Source organism: Mobula birostris, chromosome 4, assembly GCF_030028105.1.
Source record: "Mobula birostris isolate sMobBir1 chromosome 4, sMobBir1.hap1, whole genome shotgun sequence".
NCBI lineage: Eukaryota > Metazoa > Chordata > Chondrichthyes > Myliobatiformes > Myliobatidae > Mobula > Mobula birostris.
Genome location: NC_092373.1, coordinates 34,032,603 through 34,055,947, shown reverse-complemented (window position 1 = coordinate 34,055,947; position 23,345 = coordinate 34,032,603). Strand labels below are relative to the sequence as shown.

At 41.7% G+C, this 23,345-nt stretch overlaps 1 protein-coding gene across 1 annotated transcript in view; it reads left to right on the top strand.

Annotated features, from left to right (window-relative positions):
- The window catches only part of sphkap (SPHK1 interactor, AKAP domain containing), a 138,113-nt gene that overhangs the window by 67,899 nt on the left and 46,869 nt on the right, over window positions 1–23,345 (top strand). The window contains exons 4-6 of the mRNA XM_072256941.1: window positions 1,265–1,324; window positions 3,132–3,269; window positions 17,432–17,774. Coding sequence (XP_072113042.1) covers window positions 1,265–1,324; window positions 3,132–3,269; window positions 17,432–17,774 — 541 coding nt within the window. The remainder of the gene's footprint in view (window positions 1–1,264; window positions 1,325–3,131; window positions 3,270–17,431; window positions 17,775–23,345) is intronic.

Here is a 23,345-nt window from a genome sequence, read left to right as displayed (position 1 = left end):
TTTGTCCACTTCATAACCCAGATATATGTAAAGGGCCTGCTGGCTCTATATTTCACCTATTTGTCTATAAATCAATACTTTATCATTAATTTTCTCATAATTTAATGTGATCCTACACTCATCCTTATTAAAATTACGAGGAATTGTGTCAGTTGTTCCTCATTTACCAATATTGATTGACAAGAAATTTAAACGCATATTATTAGGCATAATTTTCACAGCTATTCTGCCTGAAATCAGCAAATACAAAACAAAACAGGGAAACCAGTTGGAGAAGCTTATCAGTGCCACTCAGCTGGGTAATTCCTCCGTGGATTAATTTTCTTCCCCATCCACAGGACAGATGGTTAGCCACTCTTTGACAACAGCGTTACATAAAATTGCCAACTGGGGAAATCTTATTTTCATGGTTTTCGCCGCTACCAATGCTGATCCCAGAGTCTTCCTAGAGACAGATGGCAACAGACTTTAGAGCAGCAGGAGAAGGCTGTTTTGGAATGAAAGACCTCCACGACGAGCATCTGTCTCTGTCCTCAGGTCCTTAAACCTTCACGTTGACACTCCCAAAGCTTGCAGTCTGGCAGCTCTTGACTCCCTCTGAGGGTTGAAGATCCTTTTGTTCCCTTGCCCAGCCAAACTAATGCCCCCATCCTTTTCCTGACAGAAGGTAGGCAAGTGAAAACCCCTCCCTGATTCCCAAACTCTTTCCCATGGTAAATCTTGATCATTGGTTTATGATTTCCTGTTTTAATCCATGTTGTATGTAACCCCCAATCATGTGACTAGTTCCCATAATAGACATAATAAACATGCAACACAGTATACAAAGCAGACAGACAACAGACGCATGGCTCCGACAATACCAATTCTGTGAAATTACTCATAGGTTCATACTCCATAGTTCAGGTGCAGATAGATTTTGCTTGGTCTGACAGTTTTCTTTGAGTTTCAGTCCATGAAATGATTCTTTTCTTTTATCTGTGAAAAGAGAAACAGAATTCATATTTCAGGCAGATGTCTTATCAGAGAGTTAATACACAGTGTTTTGCTTCTGTGTTTTGGGTGACTCACTGACCTCCTTTTGGTCACAACCCACCACAACTCAGAGTTTGAATTTTATCATGCTACCACTTAAATTCGTCTTGCTATAATCTGTCTGGACTACAAGCATCTTACTAGAAATAGATGACCTTTTAGCCTTGTGTAGACTCAATTACATGTGTGTTTATGAGCTGAATTCAGATGTTATTTGTAATCTCTCTAGATCTGCTTTGTAAACCTTGATGGAGTGGATACAAATATCAAAAGTAAAGAACTGCAGCAGGTAAGAGAACAAGGATAAAATTATTCCACAAAGCCCGAAACACAGGAGTTACAGTCTGAGATATCGGCAATTAAATAGAATATAAAACATAGAAATTTACAGCACATTAAAGGCCCTTCAGCCCACAAAGTTGTGCCGACCATGTAACCTACTCTAGAGACTGCCTAGAATTTCTCTAGCGCAAGCCCTCTATTTTTCTAAGCTCCTAAGAGGCTCTTAAAAGACCCTATTGTATCCGCTTCCACCACCGCTGCCAGCAGTGCATTCCACGCACCCACCACTCTGTGTGTGAAAAACTTGCCCCTAACATCCCCTTGGTACCTACTTCCAAGCACCTTAAAGCTATGCCCTCCCGTGTTAGCCATTTCAGCCCCGGGAAAATGCCTCTGACTATCCACACGATTAATGCCCCTCATCAGGCAACATCCCTGTAAATCTCCTCTGCACTCTCCCTGTACGACATTTTTGTCTGAATTTACCGTCAGCTACTTAAGCAACGAGTTTGGCTTTCAGATAAAATTGTAAGGAACAATTCTAAGAACAGTCACTTTAACTATTGGCTTAATTGAATATTTCAGGGTGTAAGGAAGAAATCATTCTAACAACATAAGAAATAGACTTTACAGCTCTGCAACTTAATCAGAACATGATTGATCCTAAACCACATCCACTGTCCTGCCTATACTTTTCACACCTTGTTGTCATTCACTCACATTCACACATTCACATATTCTTGTCAATTCACACATGATTATTTGATCTATTTTCCCTATCAATTTATCGGTAAATAGATTATTATGTTGTTAAAGTTATTCATGAATCAAATCAACTTCATTCACAAGTAACTTTGAAAATTATTTTTAAAATTGCAGTGAACGTAAGTGCCTGCAGCGTGCCATTCAGAATGTGGATGTGGTTCAGTGTTAAATTTTACCCTGGATGAGAGATGCTAAAGTCTCAGAATACTGGATGATAAATCTGGAAAAAAAGGCCTCTTTTCTGCCAGTTCAGATAACATGTAACAAGAGATCACTGGGAATCTTCAAACAGTGTCATCATTTATCCATCATTTTACACATAATTGCATTATCTCATTAACCTATTGGTTACTTAACCTAGAAAACAGCATCACAGATGCATTACATGCCGATCAATTCTGAGCTCAGCGCCTGAGGCCACTTGAGATGAATTTGGAGATAGCTGTGTGCATAATGAAAACTCTTACACTGATATTGCACTCTGACTTGATACACTTGATATCAGTGATGGCTTTTCATCTGTCAAGTTCTGTTGATGTAATTGACCTGTAACATTTCTTTCTTCACAGGTGCTGCCTGACTTGTTAAGTATCTTTAGCATTTTCTGTTTTAATTTTAGTTCTCTAGCATCAAAAGTATTTTGTGTCAGGAAAAATGTCTAGCTTTCACTCCTTAAACATTACTTTTCAAACAATCAGTAAGACAAGCTATAGAATAATAATCCAGAGATATATGTTTAAATACTCTGACGGATGCCTCTGAAATTTAAATATGATTATTCTCAGATTAAATACTAATATTGCTGACTTGGTCCACAAAAGCACTGAATCATAATAAAACAATATTATTTAGGAAAGGGAGTGTCCCATTCCATTGAATTATTCTCATTCTGGCTTTTGACACTCACTTGCAATTGTGTATTGTTATTACCATACCAACGTGTTCGGTGTCCTTGCCCTGCTGAGGTAGAAGCCAAATGTCTGTTTGAAAGATAGGCATTGAATTAATATATAATCCAAGTGCTTTTGTTTGCAATTCTGTTTTTCTAGAAATTAGATACTGTATCACCTGACCTCCCACATCTCATCAATTCGTTGAACGTTTGCCAGATGAAAGACAATGAACTTATCCTTGTGCGTGGTTTAATTGCTCCAGGAAGCTGTTTGGATAATGCAAATCATTCCCAGGTATGGAGCTTGTAACTCTGTCAGATTTTGATCGCAAGGTCTTAACTAATTCAATTAATAATTTAACCAATGATGATCACAAAATTGAATTGACACTCAAATTCATAAATATAAAACCACTTGGAAAAAAATGATAAAATCTGATTAGGCATTCTGAAAAAAAAATGCAAGAAGCATGGTCAAAATAAATAGTCAGCCAGAACCCAAGGGTTGACACTGTAACCGGAAGACCATAAAACACAGGAGCAGAATCTCAACACACTATGCGAATAGGAACTTAGCAAGCTTTGTTGGGCCAAGTAGCCTGATCTTGTCAAAAACATTCTAATAATGCTCTAATTAGGCCTTTTGACCCAACGGGTCTGCTCTGCCATTCAATCATGACTGATTTATTTCTCCCCTCAACGTCATTCTCCTGCCTTCTCCCCATAACCCTTGACATTTTTACTAACCAAGAATCTATCAACTTCTACTTTAAAGATACCCAATGACTTGGCCTCCAACACCATCTGTGGCAATGAATTCCACAGATTCGCCACCATCTGCCAAAAGAAATTCCTCCTCATCTCTGTTTTAAAGGGATATACTGTACTTCTATTCTGAAGTCGTGCCCTCTGGTCCTAACAGAGCAAGCAACCATGCAAAGAAAAGTCACTGAGAAGACATTGGGTTAAAATTTAATGTTGTTCCCATTGATATTTGAGGCCAACACTAACTGATAATGTACAAGTCTCTTCTTTGTATTATATCCAAACCATATTGGCAAATAATACTTGAGAGAAATGTGTCTATTTTAATGACATCATTAAGACATAAATTAGTGATCTTCATCACATCCTTGATTGAAAATGTCACTCCATGATGTGAATAGCATCACGGTTCATTGTTTGAGTGATGCTAATGTGGTTGCTCGGTCTATAACATTGTACTTCTTTGAAAGGGTTAAGGACATCTGGTGTTAGACAAGGGAAATTAACAATAGCTTAATAGGAAGTGATCTCTTGAGGTGCCGGTTAAAGCACAATATTGGAAAACAATAATCTACATTTGGCAGTTTACTTCTTCTGTGAGTAATTAGTTATAGATCTGCAATGCCTCCCGGGTGCAGGAAACTAAATTGTGTAAGGCTGCAACTGAACAGATCCTTAATTAATCAGCCATTGTTAATTGAGCTTCACCAATGACATTTTCTATGTAAATAAATGCAATAATCAGTTGTTCTCTTTAATAAATGGAATAATAGGTATGAAAGTTACAGCTGTGTAGTTGTCCTCAGCATGTATTTGTCTTTTTAGTGGTCTAAAAGGAATTAGGTTTTCACGGAGCAATAAAAATGACTCACCTGATCAGTCAACACAAGAATATTTTGAGCAACATCTAACAGTATAACACAGGAGCAGACCCTTCAGCCCACAATGTTGTGCTGAGCCAAATAAATTAGGAATCAACTGGTCAACTAAACTAATTTATTATGCCTACACAATGCCCAGGTCCCTTCATTTTCCTCGCATTTATATGCCTACCTAAGCGTGTCTTAAGTGCCTCTATCGTATCTCCCTCTACCACCACCCCAGGCACCCACCTCTCTTTGTTTAAAAAGCCTGTCTCCAACATCTCCTTTACAGAACCTATCTATAGCTGCCTTAAATGCACCCAATGACTTGGCCTCCACAGCCGCTCAAGCAACAAATTCCACAGATTTACCACCCTCTGACTAAAGTAATTTCTCTGCATCTCTGTTCTAAATGGACATCCTTTAATCCTGAAGTCGTGCCCTCTTGTCCTAGACTCCACTACCATGGAAAATAACTTTGCCATATCTAATCTGTTCAAGCCTTTTAACATTCAGAATTTTTCTATGAGATCCCCGCTCATTCTCCTGAACACCAGGGAATACAGCCCAAGAGCTGCCAGATGTTCCTCATACGGTAACCCTTTCATTTCTGGAATCATTCTCATGAACCTTCTCTGAACCCTCTCCAATGTCAGTATATTCTTTCTAAACTAAGGAGCCCAAAACTGCACACAGTACTCCAAGTGTGGTCTCACAAGTGCCTTATAGAGCCTCAACATCACATCCCGGCTCTTATATTCTATACCTCTAGAAATGAATGCCATCATTGCATTCGCCTTCTTCAATACCGACTCATCCTGAAGTTTAACTTTTAGGGTACCCTGCACACGGACTCCCAAATCTCTTTGCATCTCTGCGTTTTGAATTCTCTTCCCATCTAAGTAATAGTCTGCCCATTTATTTCTTCCACCAAAGTGCATGACCATACACTTTCTCACATTATACTTCATTTGTCACTTCTTTGCCCATTCCACTAAACTGTCTATGTCTCTCTGCAGGCTCTCTGTTTCCTCAACACTACCTGCTCCTCCACTTATCTTGTATCATTGGCAAATTTAGCCACAAATCCATTAATACCATAGTCCGAATCATTGACATACATTGTAAAAAGCAGTTGTCCCAACACCGACCCCAGTGGAACTCCACTGGTAACCAGCAGCCAGGAGAAGAGGATGCTTTTATTCCCACTCTCTGTTTTCTGCTGATCCGCAAGTGCACCGCCCATGCTAGAAACTCCCCTGTAATTCCATGGGCTCTTATCTTGCCAAGCAGCTTCATGTGAGGGACCCTGTCAAAGGCTTTCTGAAAATCCAGGTACACCACAGCTACTGCATCTCCTTTGTCTACCTTGCTTGTAATTTCCTCAAAAGATTGCAGTAGGTTAGTCAGGCAGGATTTTCCTTTCAGGAATGCATGCTGGTTTTGGCCTATCTTGTCATGTGCCTCCAGGTACTCTGTCAACTCATCCCTAACAATCAATTCTAACAACTTCCCAACCACTGATGGCAGGCTAACAGGTCTATTGTTTCCTTTCTACTGCCTCCCACCCTCCTTAAATAGTGGAGTAACACTTGCAATTTTCCATGCATCTGGTACAATGCCAGAATCTTTCAATTCTTGAAAGATCATTGTTAATGCCTCTGCAATCTCTCCAGCTACTTCCTTCAGAACCTAAGAGTGTATTCCATCAGGTCCAGGAGATTTATCCACCCTCAGGCCATTAAGCTTCCTGAGCACCTTCTCAGTCGTAATTTTCACTGCACATACTTCACTTCCCTGACACTCTTGAATGTCCAGTATACTGCAGATGCCTTCCACTGTGAAGACTGATGCAAAATACGCATTCAGTTCCTCTGCCATCTCTGCGTCTCCCACTACAGTATCTCCAGCATCATTTTCTAAGGGCCCTATATCTACCCTCAACTCTCTTTTCCTTTTATATACTTAAAAAAACTTATAGTATCTTCCTTGATATTAGTCACCAGCTTCCTTTCATAATTCATCTTTTCTTTCCTAATGACCTTCTTAGTTTCCTTCTGCAAGTTTTTAAAAGCTTCCCAATCCTCTATCTTCCCACTAACTTTGGATTCCTTGCTTGCCCTCTCTTTTGCTTTTACTTTGGCTCTGACTTCACTTGTCCTTCTTCCATTCGAAAATTTCTTCTTATTTGGAATGTATCTGTCTTGCACTTCCCTCATTTTTCGCAGAAACTCCAGCCATTGCTGCTCTGCTGTCCTTCTTGCCAGTGTCGCTTTCCAGTCAACTTTGGCCCGTTCCCCTCTCATGCCATTGTAATTTCTTTTGTTCCACTGAAATACCGACACATTGTAATTTACTTTCTCCTTCTCAAATCTCAAAGTGAACTCGATCATATTATGATCACTGTTCCTCAAGGGTTCCTTAACCTTAAGCTCTCTTATCATCTCAAGATCTTTGCACAACACCCAATCTAGCACAGCCGATCCCCTAGTGGGCTCAACAACAAGCTGTTCTGAAAAACCATCCCTTAGACATTCCACAAATTATATCGCTTGAGGTCCAGTACTTGCCTAGTTTTCCCAATCCATTTTCATGTTAAAATCCCCAACGATTATCATGACATTGCCCTTCTGACAGACCTTTTCTATCTCCTGCTGTAATTTCTAATCCACATCCCGGCTGCTGTTTGGAGGCCTGTATACAACTGCCATTAGGATCCTTTTACCCTTCCTATTTCTTAACTCAACCCATAGAGACTCTACACGCTCCGATCCTATGTTATCCCTTTCTAATGATTTAATATTATTTCTTATACACAGGGCCACACCACCCCTTCAGCCTACTAATCTATCTTCCCAATGCACTATATATCCCTGGACGTTCAGCTCTATATGGCAGCCATCCTTTAGCCAAGTTTCAGAGATGGCCACGTCATACTTGCCAATCTGTAGCTGAATATCAAGTTCGTCCATTTTATTTCTTATGATGCGCGCATTCAAATACAACACTCTCAGTCCAGTATTTGCTGCTTTCTGTTTTAACTGCACCACACCTCTATTGCCCTGTAACTCAACCTACTGGCTGTGATTATGCCTCATCTCCTGTCTGTCCTTTCTATCATCTCTGTTGCACACTATCTTTGATTTATTTCTGTTTTCCCCTTCATTAGCTCTATCACTCCGGTTCCCATCCCCCTGCCAAATTAGTTTAAACCCTCCCTAACAGCTCTATTAAACCTGCCTGCTAGGATATTGGACCCCTTTGGGTTCAGGTGTAACCCGTCCTTTTTGTACAGGTTGTACCTCCCGCAGAAGAGGCCCCAGTGATCCAGGAATCTGAAGCCCTGCCCAATACACCAGTCTCTCAGCCATGCATTAATATGCCTGATCATGCTATTCTTGCGCTGGTTAGCATGTGGCACAGGCAGCAATCCTGGGATTACTAACCTGGGGATTCTGCTTTTCAGCTTCCTACCCAACTCCCTGAATTCTCTCTTCAGGACCTCCTCCTTTTTTCTACCTATGTCATTGGTACTAATGTGTACCAAGACTCCTGGCTGTTCACCCTGTCCCTTCAGAATACTCTGCACCTGATCTGAGACATCCTGTACCCTGGCACCTGGGAGGCAGCACACCATGCGGGTATCTCTGTCAGGCTGACAGAACTTCCTCTCTGTTCCTCTTACTATGGAATCCACTATGACTGAGGCATTCCTCATCTTCTTCTCTCCCTTCTGCACCACAGAACCTGGCTCAGTGCCAGAGACCCGATTGCCGTGGTCATCCTCTGTCAGGTCACCCCCTTCAACAGTATCCAAAACGAGATAACGATTACTGAGGGAGATGGCCACAGGGGTGCTCTCTACTATCTGAGCTCTTCCCATCCCTTCCCTGACAGTCACCCACTTACTTAACTCCTGCAGTCTCGGGGTGACTAACTCCTTGTAGCTCCTATCTATCTCCTGCTCACTTTCCCTAATAAGCTGTAGGTCATCAAGCCACAGCTCCAGATCCCTAACACAGTCTCTCAGGAGCACCTGGAGTAGATGTGGCCATCCGGGAGACAGGAAGATTCCCAGGATTCCCACATCAGAGCAAAGTACTAACGCTACAGATGTGCTCTCTATTCCTCCAAAAAAAAAATGCAAGGAAAAATGCAAGTTGGCTTACCTAAGCAACACACACAAAATGCTGGTGGAACGCAGCAGGCCAGGCAGCATCTATAGGAAGAAGCACAGTCGACGTTTTGGGCCGAGATCCTTCGTCAGGACTAACTGAAAGAAGAGATAGTAAGAGATTTGAGAGGGGGAGGGGGAGATCTGAAATGATAGGAGAAGACAGGAGGTGGGGGGGTGGAGCTGAGAGCTGGAAAGTCGATTGGCAAAGGGGATAGAGAGTTGAAGAGGGGGAGGATCATGGGACTGGAGACCTAGGGAGAAAGAAAGGGGGAGGGGAGCCCAGAGGAAGATGGAGAGCAGTCAAGGAGTGATTGTGAGAGAGACACAGAGAGAAGAAGAAAAAAAGGGGGGGGGGAATAAAAATAAATAAGGGATAGGGTAAGAAGGGGAGGAGGGGCATTAACGGAAGTTAGAGAAACCAATGTTCATGCCATCAGGTTGGAGGCTACCCAGATGGAATATAAGGTGTTGTTCCTCAAACCTGAGTGTGGCTTCATCTTTACAGTAAAGAGGCCTATGGACTCTCACAGCTACTTGGACTATTCCTCTTCCCACCCTGTCTCTTGCAACTGTGAGAAGTACATCCAGCTGCAGCTTCTAACGAACAAGTTAAGGAGCTGGAGATGGAAATGAATGAACTTCAGATCATTCAAAAAGCTGAAACTGATAGGACATATAGAGAGGTAGTTACACCCATGGTGCAAGACAAAGGAAACTGGGAATGGGGTTAAGGAGGCAGTGCAGAGTACTCCTGTGGCTATGTCCCACATGAACAGGTGTATCACTTTGGATACTATCAGGGAGAATGAACTAATAGAGGAGAGTCACAGTGGAGGAGCCTCTGGCACTGAGTCTGCCTCTGAGACTCAGAAAGGAAGAGGGGAGAAGAGGCACGCTACGGTGATAGGGGATCTGTTAGGGGAACAAACAGAAGGTCTGTGGGTGAGAATGAGATTCCCGGATGGTACGTTGCCACGTGGGTGCCAGGGTCTGGGATGTCTCGGATCGGGTCTTAAGAGGGAGGGTGAAACAGCCAGAGGTCATGGTCCATGTGGGTACCAATGACATGGGTAGGACGAGTGACAAGGTTCTGCATAAGAAGTTCAGGGAATGAGGTGCTAAGGGTTGTGATCTCAGGATTGCTACCCATGCCACGTGCTATCAAGGTCTGAACTGGGAAGATTATACAGTTTAATATGTGGCTACGTAGTTGGTGTAGGAGAGAGCATAAGATTTTTGGATCATTGGTTTCTCTTCCAGGGAATGTGGGACCTGTACAGAAGGAATGGTTTGCACTTGAACTGGAGAGAGATCTAATACCCTAGCGGGAAGGTTTGTTAATGCAGCACAGTGGGAATTAAATTAGAGTTACAGGGGGATGGGAGCTAGAGTGCCAGAAGAGTTAGTGAAGAGTTGGGGAGGCAGATGTTGGTAAGACGTTACAGAAAGTTAGGAATCAAAATGTTGAATATGGTACGACAAAATCGAAAAGAGTGAATACAGGACTGAAGGTGTTATATCGGAATGCACGCTGTATACAGAATGTAGATGAACTTGCAGCACAGTTGCAGATTGGCGGATATGATGTTGTGGGCATCACTGAATCATGGCTGAAAGATTATAGCTGGGAGCCTAAGTCCAAGGATACACATTAAAGAATGGGCAGGATGGCAGAGGGGGTGGTGTTGCTCTGTCGATAAAAAATTACATCAGATCATTAGAAAGAAGTGACATAGGGCTGGAAGGTGTTGAATCATTGTGGATAGAGCTAAGACACTGGTAGGAGTTGTATACAGACCCCTAAACAGTATTAAGGATGTGGTCTACAAATTACAATGTGAGATGGAAAATGCATGCCACAAGGGCAATGGTACAATAGTCATGAGGGACTTTAATATGCAGGTAGATTGGGAAAATCAGGTTGGTGCTGGATTCCAGGAAGGGGAATTTCATGAGTGCCTCCAAGATGGCTTTGTAGAGCAGTTCATGGTTCAGCCCACCAGAAGATCAACTATTCAGGTTTGGGTGTTTTACAATGAACCAGAATTGATTGGAGACCTTAAGGTAAAATAACCGTTTGGAGGAAGTGATCATATGATCAAATTCACCCTGAAATTTGAGGAGAAGCTTAAGTCAGATATATAAGTATTACAGTGGAGTAAAGGGGATTACAGAGACATATGAGAGGAGTTGGTCAGAATTAATCAGAAAAGAATAGTGGCAGGGATGATAGCAAAGCAGCAATGGCTGGAATTTCAGGAAGGAATTCAGGAAGCACATCCCAAAGGTATTCTAAAGAAAAGATGGCACAACCATGGCTAACAAGAGAATTCAAAGCCAGCATAAAAGCCAAAGAGAGGGCAGAAATTAGTGGGAAGTTGGAGGATTGGGAAGCTTTCAAATATCAACAGAAGGCAAATAAAATATATTTAAGAAGGTAAAAATGGAATATGAAAGTAAGCTAGCCGATAATATTAAAGAAAATATTAACTTTCTTCAGATACTTAAAGTGTAAAAGAGAAGCGAGACTGGATATCAGGCCACTAGAAAACAGTCCTGGAGAGGCGGTAATGGATGACAATGAAATGGCAGACAAACTGAATAAGTATTTTGCATCAGTCTTCACTGTGGAAGACAGTAACAGTATGGTGGAAGTTCCAGGTGTCAGAGGCCATCAAGTGTGTGAAGTTACCATAACTAGAGAGAAGGTTCATGGGAAACTGAAAGATCTGAAGGTAGGTAAGTCACTTGGACCAGATAGTGTCCACCCCAGAGTTTTGAAAGAGGTGGCTGAAGAGATCTAGATTTGGAATGGTTCTGGAAGACTGGAAAATTTCAAATGTCACTCCACTCTTCAAGAAGAGAGGGAGGCAGAAGAAAGGGAACAACAAACTAATTAGTCTGAAGTCAGTAGTTGGGAAAATGTTGAAGTCGATTATTAATGATGAGGTCTCAGCTATGATAAAATAGGCCATAGTCATTAGAGTTTCCTCAAGGAAACATCTTGCCTGACAAATCTGTTACAATTCTTTGAAGAAATAACAAGCAATATAGACAAAGGAGAATCAGTTGATGCTGTGTACCTGGAATTTCAGAAGGCCTTTGTCAAGATGCCACACATGGGACTGCTTAACAATTTACGTGCCTAAGGTATTACAGGAAAGACTCTAGCATGGATAAAGCAGTGGCTGATTGGCAGGAGACAAAGACTGGGAATAAAGGGAGCCTTTTCTGACTGGCTGCCTGTGACTAGTGGTTTTCCACAGGAGACTGTGTTGGAAACAATTCTTTTTACATTATTTGACAATGATTTAGATGATGGAATTAATGGCTTTGTTGAGACAATAGAAAGCTGGTTGGGGGTGTAGAAAGCAGAGAAGCTACTGAAGGACTTAGACAGATTAGCAAAATACACAAAGAAATGGCAGACAGAGTGTAGTGTTGGGAAGTGCATGGTCATGCACTTTGGTAGAAGAAATGAAAGGGTTGACTATTTTCTAAATGAAGAGAAAGTACAAAAAACTGAGGTGCAAAGGGACTTGGGAATCCTTATGCAGGATTCCCTGAAGGTTAATTTGTAGGTTGAGTCTGTGGTGAGGAAGGCAAATGCAATGTTAGCATTCATTTCAAGAGGACTAGAATATAAAATCAAGGATGGAATGTTGAGACTTTATAAAGCACTGGTGAGGCCTCACCTGGGGTATTGTAAGCAGGTTTGGTCCCCTTATCTTAGAAAGGATGTGTTGAAACTGGCGAGGGTTCAAAAGAGGTTCATGAAAATGATCCCAGGATTGAATGGCTTGTCATATGAAGAGAGTTTGATGGCTTTGGGCCTGTATTCCCAAGAATTCAGAAGAATGATGGGAGACCTCATTGAAACCTATCAAATAGTGAAAGGCCTTGATAGAGTAGATTTAGAGAGGATATTTTCTATGGTGGGAGAGTCTAAGACCAGAGGACATAGCCTCAGAATAGAGGGACATCCTTTTAGAACAGAGATGAGGAGGAATTTCTTTACCCAGAGAGGGGAGAATCTGTGAAATTCTTTGCTGCAGGCAGCTGTGAATGTCAAGTCTTTATGTATATTTAAGGCAGAGATTAATAGATTCTTAATTGGTCAGGGCATGAAAGGATACAGAGAGAAGACAGGAGACTGCAGCTGAGAGGAAAATTGGTTCAGCCATGATGAAATTGTGGAGCAGACTCAATGATCCAAATGGTCTAATTCTGCCCCTATATCTCATAGTCTTAAGAGACACAGCATTACCTCCTCCTTTACTTCAAAATGCCGTAGCATATTAATACTGATCTCCCTATCCTCCATGTCCTTTTGGGAAAATACTGATGTAAAGTACTCATTAGGGACCTTATCTGTTCTTACTTGTGCGTCTCTGAAACCTTTGAGTTTTGCACTCACCTAGATCACTTAATCAATCTCCTCTCAATGAGCCTGTTATATATTTGACTCCAAATTCTCAAACTCAAGTTCCACAATCAAAACAAATGATAACAAACAACTCAACTCCCTTAGCCTCTATCTATTCTCACTGAAGTGTATTGAGTCAATGCCTGACCACTCTAACAACAGCCCATTCCAACAATTTCCGCTCCACTTGTACCTCATTTCTTTTTATTGGCTTAAATAAATCACATTGCTCACAAGACTTGTTCTTTTGAAATGGCTCCTGCACTGCAATGATGCCTCTCACTCACTCGTTCATTCAAAAAATCAATCGTTATTGTATTAAATTCAAAAAACCAAAGAGCCCCTTATCAAGAAACCCATTACCAGAAATTAATCCTGATCTGCATGCTTTCAGGAACTTAACTAGTACTTGCAAAGTCACTGAAAATGGCCAATCCAATCTGCAGGTACACATCTGTGCCTTCACCATTTTTGTAAGTGTGGAATAAAGTAATTTGTCATAACAAATACAATGGCATTAGTTAAAGAACTAAATGCACTTGTATCAGGAAAACACAAGGGTAGCTGAATAGGACACAGAGTAAAAAGGAGTGCATTTATTACATTTGTGATAGATTAACAAACTTACTATATATGCATTGAACGATCTATAACGTCAGAAGCAAATTGGCGAAGTACAATGTCAAAATCAACCTAATCCACTGTTTCTAGAAGATTTACCACATGACTACATTCATTAAGCTGCCATTTTATAACTAATTTGTTGGAATATTTTGATGATTTATTCCAATGGCCTGTGACAAATAAATAATCATCACATCAATGGCAATTGCCCAAGCTTCCCACAAGTAAACTTCACTGAAGGAGAACAAACCATCTGGAAGTACTTTTTGAAGTAAATATTTGTGAAGAGGTGTTAGAAAAAGTGGTGACCACAGGAGAAATAAAATCACTGAAACAAGTATTGACCTTAAGTTAGTCCTAAACATTAAATTTACTTTAATATAAATTAAACTCTTAGTTCTGCTCGGACCAAGTCATGAATACTCACTCAGTGCTCATGTGTGATATTTTTTATTAACTTCCTTTCCAAAACAACTGTATTCACATAAGACGGCTCACCTTGCTGAGTACACCAAACAGCTAGCTGTGTGTTGTGCCTATTATAGGCTATCCAATACCTTTTTAAATCTTCTTTCCATTTTACTTAGTGTCCTGAGAGTTTCAGGCTTTAATTAACTAAAAATATATAAATTCCATTACTATTCCTTATAGTTCATTATATTTTTAATTAGTTAGGCTACGTTGTTTTTTTTTTGAGATTCTGAATCACTGGGACAGGAAGTATATGTCCTTTATTACAGTAGTTGTGAGCTATTTATTGGTCAAACTAATGAAATGAAGTTTTAAAATAAGAAGATTTGACATAGTTTTTTTTCTGCTACATTAATACTAACTCCAATCAATAACATGATAGGTGTTGTAAAATTATGGTCAATGGAGCGGAAGGGGAATCAAAGAATGATATAATTATAATATTATAAAAATATTCAAAATATATTTCACTACACAGCCAGCTATCTGGTTTATAGCATTTCAATTTGAAAAAGTAGCCTGAAATGAGTTTAGCATCTTCAATAAAAGCTGAGACATTATAAATATCAAACAGAACTGTGTTCGGAAAATGAGCTCCAAATGAGACTAAAATTCATCAACGTTAACAAGTGTGATAGTGACCTTTTCTCCAGAGTATCTCAAATTAGGACAGACTATTCTTACCAATCTGCTCTATCGCCAACATATTGCCTGAATCCCTTCCTACCTATGTTCGTGGCACATCTCACGCTCTTAAACTTTTCGATGATTTTAAGTTCCCTGGCCCCCACCGCTTTATTTTCACCATGGATGTCCAGTCCTTATATACTTCCATCCCCCATCAGGAAGGTCTCAAAGCTCTCCGCTTCTTTTTGGATTCCGGACCTAATCAGTTCCCCTCTACCACCACTCTGCTCCGTCTAGCGGAATTAGTCCTTACTCTTAATAATTTCTCCTTTGGCTCCTCCCACTTCCTCCAAACTAAAGGTGTAGCTATGGGCACCCGTATGGGTCCTAGCTATGCCTGCCTTTTTGTTGGCTTTGTGGAACAATCTATGTTCCGTGCCTATTCCGGTATCTGTCCCCCACTTTTCCTTCGCTACATCGACGACTGCATTGGTGCTGCTTCCTGCACGCATGCAGAACTTGTTGACTTTATTAACTTTGCCTCCAACTTTCACCCTGCCCTCAAGTTTACCTGGTCCATTTCCGACACCTCTCTCCCCTTTCTAGATCTTTCTGTCTCTATCTCTGGAGACAGCTTATCCACTGATGTCTACTATAAGCCTACTGACTCTCACAGCTATCTGGACTATTCCTCTTCTCACTCTGTCTCTTGCAAAAACGCCATCCCCTTCTCGCAATTCCTCCGTCTCCGCCGCATCTGCTCTCAGGATGAGGCTTTTCATTCTAGGACGAGGGAGATGTCTTCCTTTTTTAAAGAAAGGGGCTTCCCTTCCTCCACTATCAACTCTGCTCTTAAACGCATCTCCCCCATTTCACGTACATCTGATCTCACTCCATCCTCCCGCCACCCCACTAGGAATAGGGTTCCCCTGGTCCTCACCTACCACCCCGCCAGCCTCCGGGTCCAACATATTATTCTCCGTAACTTCCGCCACCTCCAATGGGATCCCACCACTAAGCACATCTTTCCCTCACCCCCCCCCGCATTCCACAGGGATCGCTCCCTACGCAACTCCCTTGTCCATTTGTCCCCCCCATCCCTCCCCACTAATCTCCCTCCTGGCACTTATCCATGTAAGCGGAACAAGTGCTACACATGCCCTTACACTTCCTCCCTTACCACCATTCAGGGCCCCAAACAGTCCTTCCAGGTGAGGCAACACTTCACCTGTGAGTCCACTGGGGTGATATACTGCGTCCAGTGCTCCCGATGTGGCCTTTTATATATTGGCGAGACCTGACGCAGACCGGGAGACCGCTTTGCTGAACATCTACGCTCTGTCCGCCAGAGAAAGCAGGATCTCCCAGTGGCCACACATTTTAATTCCACATCCCATTCCCATTCTGACATGTCTATCCACGGCCTCCTCTACTGTAAAGATGAAGCCACACTCAGGTTGGAGGAACAACACCTTATATTCCGTCTGGGTAGCCTCCAACCTGATGGCATGAACATCGACTTCTCTAACTTCCGCTAAGGCCCCACCTCCCCCTCGTACCCCATCTGTTACTTATTTTTATGCTCACATTCTTTCTCTCACTCTCCTTTTTCTCCCTCTGTCCCTCTGAGTATACCTCTTGCCCATCCTCTGGGTGCCCCCCCCTTGTCTTTCTTCCCAGACCTCCTGTCCCATGATCCTCTCGTATCCCCTTTTGCCTATCACCTGTCCAGCTCTTGGCTCCACCCCTCCTCCTCCTGTCTTCTCCTATCATCTTGGATCTCCCCCTCCCCCTCCAACTTTCAAATCCCTTACTCACTCTTCCATCAGTTAGTCCTGACAAAGGGTCTCGGCCTGAAACGTCGACTGCACCTCTTCCTACAGATGCTGCCTGGCCTGCTGCATTCACCAGCAACTTTGATGTGTGTTGCTTGAATTTCCAGCATCTGCAGAATTCCTGTTGTTTGCCTGAATTATCCAGGTTTGTTTACACACAAGGTAGAAAGGAGAATGTCACAGTTACTCCTTCCAATCAGCCTCCTCACTGAAGAGCAGATTTTCCTGAGATCTTGCCCTAGAACCCAAGTGAATCCTGTGTGCCTATCTGGCATCCAGAACACTGAGAATAGATAGAGCAAAACTTTTCATGTTAGAATTTCCTCCTGTCTGCAACACCCCTACAGGCAGATTTTTCCACCTCAGAGCGACTGAGCCTTTCTGATACATGGTCAGTTACCCTGGTCTGCTGTTCTGATTCTAACTGACTTGCACAATGGCCACATGACTGACCCCTTGAAATGTTAAAGCTGCATATTTCAATCCCACAAAAGGATAACAGGTGCCCTAAAACACATAGATAAAATTCAAAATAAACCTGCATCGCTGTCACACCGTGTTAGGTAACTCTACTATACAGCTCGTGTTAACCTTGCTCTTGAAATTGCCATATGTATTTGACATAGACATTTCTTCAAAGATCCTTCAAAATTGCTAATTTATTTTAAGGTTCAAAAAGATGAATCCACCAAATATTTGGAAGAGGAGTCCGTCCCACCTCCTGCACAGTGCACGCGACCCCCAGATGTCTGTTTGGTTCAATCAGCCAGGAGGTGCCGAAAGAATGACATGGCCTGTATTATATACGAAATCAACAAATGCATGATTGGCCTGAATTATTTCAAAGGAAGGAAAAAACATCCTGTCAGCACTGCCAATTGGAAATCAGAGGAGGAGACTAATTATTCAGGTTCATCCATCGAGGAGGACTTCCTCACTGCCTCTGAACAATTCAATGATGAGCAAGATGAAGCCAACAATGATCTAAAAGGTAGGTTTATGGATGACAGAGGTAAGTTTTTTTTACACAGAGAGTGAGGGGTGCATGGAAACTGCTGCCAGGGTTGGTGATTTAATGGTTGACAGAAAAGAGGAGAGTTATGTAGAAGGAAAGGTTATTTGATCTCAGATCGTTTAAGTACTTGGCACAACATTGTGGGGTGAAGGGCTTATACTGTGCTGTAATGTTCTATGTTCTATGTCCTTATTTCTGTTAATTATTTGTCAGAAAAATACATTAATAATGTTTACAACACATTGAACTTTCTTAGGAGAATAAAATCAACAGTGGGCAAAATCAAAATGGTTTGTATACCTAACAAACAAAAGAAAATCTGCAGATGCTGGAAATCTGAGCAACACACACAAAATGCTGGAGGGACTCAACAGGCCAAGCAGCATCTATGGAAAAGAGTACAGTCGACATTTTACCGTGATGTTCCCTGGCCTGCTGAGTTCCACCAGCATTTTGTGTGTGTTGCCATGTACCTAACAATGTTACTGTGCATTCTTTCCATAAACATTGCGTTACAAAAAAGAATTCCTGTACACAACTGTAAAGCTTGTTTCTCAAGTCTAACACTCTGACTGATGGTCAGCAAGCCGAGTTCTCCATTTCTTACATAACTAAGCATCTGTTAGTCTCGTGAGACCATGGATTTGCGCCTTGGAAGGTTTCCAGGGCGCAGGCCTGGACAAGGTTGTACAGAAGACCAGCAGTTGCCCATACCGCAAGTCTCCCCTCTCCACACCACCAATGTTGTCCAAGGGAAGGGCACTAGGGCCAATCGTTGTCATCACAGAGCAATGTGTGGTTAAGTGCCTTGCTCAAGGACACAACACGCTGCCTCAGCTGAGGCTCAGTTTCAGATCACTAGACCGACACCTTAACCACTTGGCCACACGCCAACACACCATTTCTTGTAACACTATTGAATAATGATAGGCTGAGATCCTTGAAATCTAACTAGATTTCAGGGAGCTTAATTATTAGTTGGATTTATAGTTAGTAAGGAATCTGAATGGTGCAATTCAAATGTCATAGATCATAAGACTATAAGATATAGGAGCAGAATAAGGCCATTTAAACCATCGAGTCTGCTCCACCATTTCATCAAGGCTGATCCAATTTTCCTTTCAGTCCCAATCTCTTGCCTTCTTCCCGCATCCCTTCATGCCCCGACTGATCAAGAATCTATCAACCTATGCCTTAAATATACTTAAAGAATGGGCCTCCACAGCTGCCTGCGGCAAAGAATTCCACGGATTCACCACTCTCTGGCTAATGAAATTCCTCCTAACCTTCATTCTAAAAGGATGCCCCTCTATTCTGAGGCTGTGCCCGATGCTCTTAGAATCTCTCATCATAGGAAACACCCTCTCCACATCCACTCTATCAAGGCCTTTCACCATTCAATAGGTTTCAACGAGGTTTCCCCTCATACTTCTAAATTCTAGTAAATGCAAGGCCTAGAGTCATCAAACGCTCTTCATATGACAAGCCATTCAATCCTGGAATCATTTCATGAACCTCCTTTCAACACGTCCTTTCTAAGAGAAGGGGCTCAAACCTGATTACAATACTCCAGGTGAAGCCTCACTCAGTGCTTTATAAATCTCAACATTCCAGCCTTGCTTTTATATTCTAATCCTCTTGAAATGGATGCTAACATTGCATTTCCCTTCCTCACCACAGCTTCAACCTGCAAATTAGGTTTTAGGGAATCATGCACAAGGACCCCCAAGTCCCTTTGCACCTCTTTTTTTTGTATTTTCTCTCTCCATTTAGAAAATAGTTAACCCTTTCATTTCTTCTACCACAGTGCATGACTGTACACATCCTGACACCATATTCCATCTGTCACTTATCTGTGCATTCTCCTAATCAATCTAAGTCCTTCTGTAGCCTCTCTACTTCCTCAAAAGTATGTGCCCCTCCACCTCTCTTCATATCGTCTGAAAACTTTGCAACACAGCCATCAATTCCTTCGTCCAGATCATTGACATACAATGCAAAAAGAATTAGTCCCAGCACAGACCCCTGTGGAAAACAACTAGTCTTTGGCAGCTGACCAGCAAAGGCTCCCTTTATTCCCACTCTTTCCCACCTACCAATTATCCACTGTCTTACCTATGCTAGAGTCTTTCCTGTAATACCATGGGCTTGGAACTTGTTAAGCAGCCTCATGTGTGGTACCTTGTCAAAGGCCTTCCAAAAATCCAAGTACACAACATCAACCAATTCTCCTTTGTCTATCCTGCTTTTTATTTCTTCAAAGAATTCCAAAAGATTTGTCAGGCAAGTATTCCCCTTGAGGAAACTATGCTGAATACAGCCTATTTTATCATGTGCCTCCAAATATTCTGAAACCTCATCCTTAATAGTCCAACATCTTTCCAACAACTGAGGTCAGACTAACTAGCCAATTGTTTCCTTCCTTCTGCCTCTCTCCATTTTTGAAGAGTGGAATGACATTTGCAATTTTCCAGTCTTCTGGAACCGTTCCAGAATCTAGTGATTCTTGAAAGATCATTACTAATGCCTCCACAATCTCGTCAGCCATCCCTTTCAGAACTCTGGGGTGCACACCATCTGGTTCAGGTGGCTTATCAACCTTCAGACCTTTCACTTTCCCAAGAAGCTTCTCTCTAATTATAGTAACTTCACACACTTCATGACCCTGACACCTGGAACAATACTGTTAGTGTCCTCCACAGTGAAGACTGATGCAAAATACTTATTCAGTTTAACCGCTATTTCCTTGTCTCCATTACTACCTCTCCTGTTTTTCTGTGGTCCAATATCCATTCTTGCCTTTTACATTTTACGTGTCTGAAGAAACTTTCAGTATCCTCTTAATATTATTAGTTACCTTACATTTGTTTTCGTGTTTACTTTCTTAAGAACTTTTTTAGTTACCTTCTATTGATTTTTAAAAGCTTCCCACTAATTTTTGCTTTATTATATGCCCTCTCTTTCACTTTAATGTTGGCTTTGACTTCTCTTGTTAGCCATTGTTGTGTCATCTTTCCTTTGGAATACTTGTTTCTCTTTGGGATGTACATATCCTATGCCTTCTAAATTGCTTCCAGAAATTCCAGCCATTGCTGCTCTGCCATCATCCCTGCCAGTGTTCTTTTCCAATCAATTCTGACTAACTGCTCTCTCATGCCTATGTGATTCTCTTTACTCCACTAAAATATTGATACAGCTGACTTTAGCTACTCCTTCTCAAATTTCAGGGTGAATTTGATTATATTATGATCATTTGCCCATGAGTGCTGTTTTTCCTTAAGCTCTCTAATCAATTCTGGTTCATTGCACAACATCCAATCCAGAATAGCTGGTCCCCTAGTGGGCTCGAACATGAGCTGCTCTAAAAAGCTATCTCATAGCCATTCTAAAAATTTCCCCTCTTGGAATGCAGCACCAATCTGATTTTCCAAATCTACCTGCATATTTAAGACCCCATGACTATTGTAACATTGCCATTTTGTCATGCATTATATCTCCCACTTTAATTTGTAGGCCACATCCTTTCTACTGTTAGGGGGTCTGTATATTACTCCCATCAGGATGTTTTTACCCTTGCAATTCCTTAGCTCTATTCACAATGATTCAGCAGATGAAAACCTACTTCATTATTATATATTATACTGTAGCTCTTGCGTTCACCACTGTTTATGGCAAGTCCTTCAATGTTGCCTCACGTCCATTGTCATTTCCACGGATGCTGCTCGACCTGCTGAGTTCCTCCAGCATGTTGCGCGTGTTGCTTTGACCCCAGCGTCTGCAGAGTATTTTGTGTTTTCAATGCTGTCTCAGTTGTGCCCCAGGTTTCTTTAAGCTCAAATTTCAGAGTGCTTAACTACAGTTCTCAAGAGGTCTAATTTTCATTTGGCTGCAGGTTTCTATCTTATCACTATTCCAGTGATGGCATTAGATTCTGTTGAAAGTATGTGGCTAATCCACCTCTAGTACACCTTGCTATTGATATTGCATATGTGATCTTGGCAGTAATGTGTTAGCTGCTATTGGTTTAAGAAATTTTGAGCCAAAAATAAAGTATGAAGTTTGCACGAAATGAAGACAGTCTGGAGACGACATAATGGATGGGCACTTAGCACCAGAGACTAGGGTTCAGCCCTAATATTTGTTTCTGTCCATGTGAAATTAGTATATTCTCCTTGTGACAGCATAATCTATGTGTACTCCCACATCCCAAATGTGTACAGGTTGGTAGGTTACCTGACCACTGTAAATTATCCCTGGTGTGTAGGTGTGCGGTAGACTCTAAAGGCTTAGAGTTGATAGGTAAGTGTGGAGAATAGGTTACAGGGAGAATTAATGAGTAATTGGCAGTGGTCTAAGACTCAGTATGCACTCAGTGGACTGAATAAACTCCTTCTGTTTCATCAGAAAAATGGAACTATTCTGTTACTTCAACCAACACGCATCAAAGTTGCTGGTGAACACAGCAGGCCAGGCAGCATCTCTAGGAAGAGGTACAGTCGATGTTTCGGGCCGAGACCCTTCAGGACTATAGGAAGGATGTGGAAGCATTGGAAAGGGTACAGAGGAGATTTACCAGGATGCTGCCTGGTTTAGAAAGTATGCATTATGATCAGAGATTAAGGGAGCTAGGGCTTTACTCTTTGGAGAGAAGGAGGATGAGAGGAGACATGATAGAGGTGTACAAGATAATAAGAGGAATAGATAGAGTGGATAGCCAGTGCCTCTTCCCCAGGACACCACTGCTCAATACAAGAGGACATGGCTTTAAGGTAAGGGGTGGGAAGTTCAAGGGGGATATTAGAGGAAGGTTTTTTTACTCAGAGAGTGGTTGGTGCGTGGAATGCACTGCCTGAGTCAGTGGTGGAGGCAGATACACTAGTGAAGTTTAAGAGACTAATAGACCGGTATATGGAGGAATTTAAGGTGGGGGCTTATATGGGAGGCAGGGTTTGAGGGTCAGTACAACATTGTGGGCTGAAGGGCCTGTACTGTGCTGTACTATTCTATGTTCTATGAAAGTACACAGCTCTGATATATTTTAGTACCTCTCCAATCCTCATCTTATTTGCTTCTATTCCAAATGTCATGACATTTTTAACCATCCTGACAAATGTGCTGCCCAATTACAAGAATTTTTCTGTTAGTGAGAATGCAATCCTGGTGATGGCGAGGCAATTTTAAAGGGTATAATACATGTTTTACTGCAATTAGTTTTCACACTGATTTTCTCACTGAATGTATTGTCTGCTTGCTGTGTCTTGCATGTGGTGTCAAGTATGTGTTAAGAAAAGCAGGGTAGGTCATCATCACGGGTTATCTTCCACCTCTGTATGATTTCCTGCTCTATCCCAATATCCCTTGATTCCTTTAATATCCTGAAAGCTATATTTTGAATAAACAGTGAATAAGCATCCACAGTCCATAGGAATAGAGGATTCCAAAGATTCACTGCTTGCTGTATAGAGGAATCTTTTCTAACCTCATCTCAAATATCATACTCCTCATTCTCAGACTCATATCTGCATAAGGACTGGATCTCCTGTTCTTAACCCAAAACATTGACTTACA